General features: G+C 48.3%; 1 protein-coding gene across 1 annotated transcript in view; it reads right to left on the bottom strand.

Annotated features, from left to right (window-relative positions):
* Positions 1 to 2,865: 2,865 nt before the first annotated feature.
* The window catches only part of ADCY2 (adenylate cyclase 2), a 423,318-nt gene continuing 420,183 nt past the window's right edge, over positions 2,866 to 6,000 (bottom strand). Inside the window, exon 25 of the mRNA XM_025387564.1 lies at positions 2,866 to 3,683. Within this exon, the coding sequence (XP_025243349.1) occupies positions 3,531 to 3,683 (153 nt within the window). The 3' untranslated portion in view covers positions 2,866 to 3,530. The remainder of the gene's footprint in view (positions 3,684 to 6,000) is intronic.

Genomic DNA, 6,000 nt, shown 5'->3' with positions numbered 1-6,000 from the left:
TTATTTTCATTTACTTTAAGTCAGACCTTACTCCCTTCACCTTCTACTACATACTGACTTTCAAAAGGCAGGGCTGTAATTGGCCAAGATTTCAAAAGATCTCACATTTGTAAGAGGAAATTAAGTGTATTTCTCTTGGTATCCCAATGTTTATCATTTAAAGCCAATGCATGAATGCTTGTTAAACTCATCACACATAAGATAATATATTCTTATATTAATGGATTGTTTTGGTTTATAAATTTTCATCACTGGGCAATTGTGTTTCTTTTTCTTTTCTTTTTTCTCTTTTTTTTTTTTTTTTGTGAGACAGAGTCTCGCTCTGTCACCCAGGCTGGAATGCAGTGTTATAATCAAGGCTCATGGCATTCTAGACTTCCTGGACTCAAGTGATCCTCCCACCTCAGCCTCCCAGGTAGCTGGGACTACAGGCACGTGCCACCATGCCCAGCTAATTTTCTTATTTTTTTTTTGTAGAGGTGGGGTCTCACTATGTTGCCCAGGCTGGTCTCAGACTCCTGGGCTTAAGTGATCCTCTCTCCTCGGCCTCCCAAAATATTGGGGTTACAGGCATGAGCCACTGCACCCGGCCTGATGATGTTACCTGGTCATTCAGTGTATTCAGAGCAAAGGAAAGATCAATGGTTGCTGTCTTTAGGAGCACAGTGAGTTGGGAAGGAAGATTAACATCGGGGATTGATGACAAAACTTAGACACTTCTAAACAGATACGTAAAACACTGGCGTTTTTAGGTAACTGGACTGGAGGCAATTTCCATGAGAAGTTTCCTGTAAGACTTTAAGGAGAGCACTGGGGAGAGAATTTTTTCTTGAAACCAATGGCACTGGGACCTGGGCTGATGAGCGATGCACTGCCAGTTTTCTGCCTGGCCGGTGGGAGGCGCACTGCCAGTTTTCTGCCTGGCATTTTTGCTCACAGGGATGCTTTCAGCTGCCCAGAGCTTTAAGGCGCTTTGAGCAGGAGTAATGCTCTTCTAGATTCAGGGAACAGGCAGTTTTCCATTCTAGCCTGGCCTCAACTGCTAATCAACTGTGGAACTCTGAACACATGTGCCTGAATTACTCTGCCCCAGTTTCCTCATTTGCAAAAACATTGGGGAGGGAGGGAGGGAGGTCTCAAGCTTGATCAGGGATCAGAATCACCTGGAGAACCTGTTCACTAAATAGCAATTGTGCTGGGCCCTCACCCCGGGCATCTCAGATTCAGGGTCCTCCTTCAGGTTGGGGCCTGAGAATTTGCATTTCTGACAAGTTTCCAGGGGATGCTGAGGCTGCTGCCATGGGACCACACCTAGAACGGCCCAGGTGCACACAGAGCTTCCCACAGTGGATTCTGACAATGACTCTGAATGCTTTTAAAAGCCTATTGTTTGGTAAGACTGGTGATATGGCTTTCGGAGAGCACAATTCTCCTTTTGAGTTCTTTTAGCACAAACCCAAGTTCAGTGCACCACATGGGGGAATGGGAGGGACTCTGTTTATGAGAACTTGGTGGACCACCCAGCTGGGGGTGTTCACTCAGGGTAGGTTACCCAAGGAGACCTGCGGATGAGTGTAGCAGGATGTAACAGAGGAGGAACCCACAAGGCACACCTGCTGCTCATCCTTACACATTCTACACCATGGCCAGTTTGAGCTCATGAAATGCTACGACATCCTAGTCCAGATTTCGATTAGAGGAAAGAGAAAAGCCCTTGCTTCAACCACTGTTTTTGGAGATCTAGGGATATTAAGGCCAATGCTGAGTTGTGATTACAGGATCAAAAAATTCCCCATTGAGGCAGAATACTAAATAAGTCATGCTCTACTCACACTTCGGTGATAAAGGATGGTTATCAGCTTCGATAAGTGCCTTTTACTGGGAATGAGTCACAGTCCTGGCACAGCAGCTGTGCCCGTGCTGTGACTGTGCAGGCCCAGCCAGGCTCTCACAGTCATTGCCTCGTTTAATCACTAGCGATTCCATGAGTTGCCAATAAGGAAAGTACTCCTAAGAGGGACTAAGAGATGTGTTCAAAGTTACACAGCTGGTAAAAAATCAGAGCCAGGAATCAAACCAGGAACTTGTGCTTCAAGTTCGAGTTCCACGAATAAAAGGCTTCCTAAGAGATCATCTGGGTCCTCTACCTCTTACAGATGCCTGCCACGAGCTATAAAAAGAAAACAAGTTTGACCAACTGGGCTACAATTTGCAGTTTTGCTTTTAAACATTAGATTACACATGATTGCTCTACTTTTCACTATTTGGCAAAGTATGATTTCTTTATGTTATAAGTACCAAACAACTTGTATTGGATTGACAAGAACAAATTCTTCAAGGTCTTCTGTCTTTAAAAATGCATGAACGTTGGCTGTGTCTTCTTTAGCCTTCTCAGACTTAACAGGCAGTCTGTGGGACTTAGTACTTCTCTCAGTTAGTTCACGCTATTGTGAGACTGATTTGCATAGCCGGTTCCACATTATTCTTTTGCAGTCTATTTCTGTTAGGTCTAGCAAAACATTCCTGTAGACAGGAGCATAGTGGACGGAGGGGGCACTGTTGCTCGCAGAGAATCTTTTTACTAGTAAAGTATTTGTCCCTGAAAGCATTCTCTAGAGATGCCCAAATTAAAATCAGACCACTAGATACATTCAACATGCTTGCCTGCTTTCCAGGGAGCTGAGTAACCAATTATCTGCGTCACACACTGTGTCCTAATCTGAATTACATTTCAACATTGGCTTCTGGAGAGCTCTTTCCGAAACAACTGTGTCAAAAGGGAGAACGGATGGAAAACACACTTTAATTCTGGAGCAAACCACAGAAGAAAGAAGACAGGAAAATAAAAGATACAGGCACTGCAAATCAAAGTACATAAAACTTTTAATGAATTAACTTTACAAAAGACAAATGGCATCAAAACATCAGACGAGTTTGGTACAAAACTGGTCCTAGGCTGTGAAGACTAATTCTGGTGACGGATGGCAACGTGCTGCTGGCATGAGACACATGGAGCAGAGGGACGAGAGCCGTGGGTCCCAACGGGGGCCCTTGGACACCACTGGCAATGAGACAATGGGTGAGCACAGACTCCATGTGAGGGACAGAATCAACTTATTCACGAATACTGTGTGTTTGAATATCAGACGAGCAGACGCGGTTGGCGAGCTACCATATTTTCCAGAAAAGAACATGCACCAGAAGATAATATACACCCCCTAGTTTTATTGCCTTAAGAATGTGTGTGTGTTTCACCTCTCTCCTCTTTGTTAGTTCTCTCAATGCTTTTCTTCTATCACGCACGCTCCTTTTCCCTTTTGCTTAGGAGCAAGCACAGTGCAAGTGGCAGAACGATCTGGGCACACGTCAGACACCAAACGGTATGCCACTGGGTCACGGGAACGAGTCTGCAGAGGCTCCATAGGACAGACAGAGCACGCACATCAAAAACAAGGGACAGAAGTTGCAGTCAGAAAGTGTGTGATACCTTCCTGAAAATACAGTCTTCTTGCCAAAATGAAGGTGACTCTTCAGGACGCCACATTGCTCTGGGAAAGGGACCTTGACATTTCTGTGTTTACAAAGTACGTCTTCAGGTCCCCCTTTCCTTTCACGTTGATTATTCCTCGACAGGTGCATGTGTATCCGAGGGTCTGCAGGACGAGGCTTGTCTCCTCCGTAACCTAGAAGGCACAGGAACACGGGAAAATGGGCTTAGTTAGTACCTACATTGACACAACCCATCTGACTCAAGGATGAAGAGCCAAAGAAAGGCACCATGCTCTTCAACCCAGGAATTCCACTCCTGAGAAGTCAGTAGAACAGTGAGAGGAATCCACAAGAAGGAAGGTTGTAAAGGACAATGCTGTTTAATTCAGTGCAGGGATAGCGAAAAACTGGAAACAACCTAAAATTCAAGTAACTCCAGTGCTACGATGATGCTATCATGGATGAGACAATATCGAACCATTTCACCCAGAAAAGGGATTGAGCCTGGATCCAGGCTATGATTTCAACCACATGCTGTTATGTATTCACATTGAAGAGACCTGGAAAAAAGAGAGTGGACCAAAATAGGTTGGAGTGGTGGGATTCTGGATGATGTTTATAAATTGTCATGAATGTCTTTCATGAAATAATAAACATTAACGCTCAATTTCAGTGTCGATGGGAGGAACACCCTGAGAAGGAGCACTCTCAACTCCCGCAAGGGGTCGCGTCCGTCAGGTTTGATGCCTGTGAGTGAAGGGGTAAAACTGGGAGAACTGTGGGAATTTGCACCGGTGTCCGCACGAGCATGATGCTCCCAGTTGAGTCTCAAAAGTCTCCTCACTTCACTGCATTGAAACGGGGGGCTAAGGAGGGCAGCCCCTCTTGCAGGCTGCCGGCTTGACAGGACCACTTACTTCCTGCCATTGCACCGACAGGCGAGGGCCCCGGCTGCTGAACCATGTCCAGGCCCTGCCGTCAGATGACAGTGAACTTGCTGGCTCCCATGGCTTCCTCCTCAGCGGAGATGCACTGTCCCGTACTGAGCCTTGCGCTCTCTCAGCTTCGGCGTGTGCTGCGCCTTCCCTAGGACACCCTGTCTGGGACTGCGGACCCACGCCTGCCTGTGCTGGGGCTGCCTGAGTGTGGAGGAGCTGCAAAAGCAGAGAACCAGTGAGGCACACAGGCGTGGTCTGAGGGCGAGGCCTCAGCGTCTGAGGCCGGGGAAGACCCCTCTGTTGGCTACCTGCTCCTCCACCCAGTCTCCCCTAGCTGGTGTCTGAGTTTGGGCAGACAGAAAGGCCTGGTAATGCTGCTTTGGAACCATAAGAAAAAGGCACAAAGGAGCAATCTCCTCCCACTTCATCTGAGAAGGCACCTGGCATGGCTGCAACAAGGGCACCTGTGAGACCTTGGCCACCTCCAGCACTGGAGTGACAAATCTGTGCCAGGCGGGTGTGGCAGGGCTGGGCAGCTTGCAACCCACACAGCAGTGTTACGGCACACAGCAGTGTTATGGCACAGGGCACCGTTGTTCTGGCACACAACAGTGTTATGGCACACAGCAGCATTTTTTGTGGCACACAGCAGTGTTGTCATGGCACACAGCAGCATTGTCGTGGCACACAGCAGCATTGTTACGGCACATAGCAGTGTTGTTATGGCACAGGGCACCGTTGTTCTGTCACATAGCAGTGTTGTTATGGCACAGGGCACCGTTGTTCTGTCACATAGCAGTGTTGTTATGGCACACAACAGTGTTATGGCACACAGCAGCGTTGTCATGGCACACGGTAGCATTGTTATGGCACACGGCAGTGTTGTCATGGCACACAGCAGCATTGTCGTGGCACACAGCAGTGCTGTGATGGCAAACAGTAGTGTTTTTATGGGACACAGCAGCATTGTCATGGCACACAGCAGTGTTGTGATGGCCCACAGAAGTGTTATGGAATAGGGCGGCGTTGTTCTGGCACGTAGCGTTGTCATGGCACACAGCAGTGTTGTGATGGCACACAGGGGTGTTATGGCACAATTTTGGTTGTGGTGTGGCCCGGGGCAGGTGCAAAGGTGGGGGCCGTGTCAACAGCAAAGCTCCAGCCTCCTTGGGCTTGGAGACTGAGAAGCGCCTTGAGGGCAGATGCCGCTGCGGGGGCAGAGGCAGAAGTGCAAGGAAACCATGAGGGGCTGTGTTCATGAGAGCCCAGGACAGCATCCAGGGATGCCCAGAACCAGGGCGAATCCTCCATGCACAGATGTCAAGCACTGGCTATGGAAGAATCATCCACCTTTCTGCAGTGTCATGGAAGGACAGCCCCTAGCACAAGGTCCACGTGTGGGTCCTCGGGACCCTGATGAGCAGAGCGGAAAGGAAAGGGAGGCACAGGTGCCAGATGCCCATGTCCTGCTGCTCTGGTCCAGCCCAAACCCTGGGAGGAGGGCAGGAACCCAGGGAGTGCTTTGCGTATTGGATAAGAACCGAAAGAAGATGAAGAAAACCAAGAAACTCAG

This window comes from Theropithecus gelada, chromosome 6, assembly GCF_003255815.1.
Source record: "Theropithecus gelada isolate Dixy chromosome 6, Tgel_1.0, whole genome shotgun sequence".
NCBI lineage: Eukaryota > Metazoa > Chordata > Mammalia > Primates > Cercopithecidae > Theropithecus > Theropithecus gelada.
Note: the sequence above shows the minus strand (reverse complement) of the source record. Positions and strands in the feature narration are given on the sequence as shown.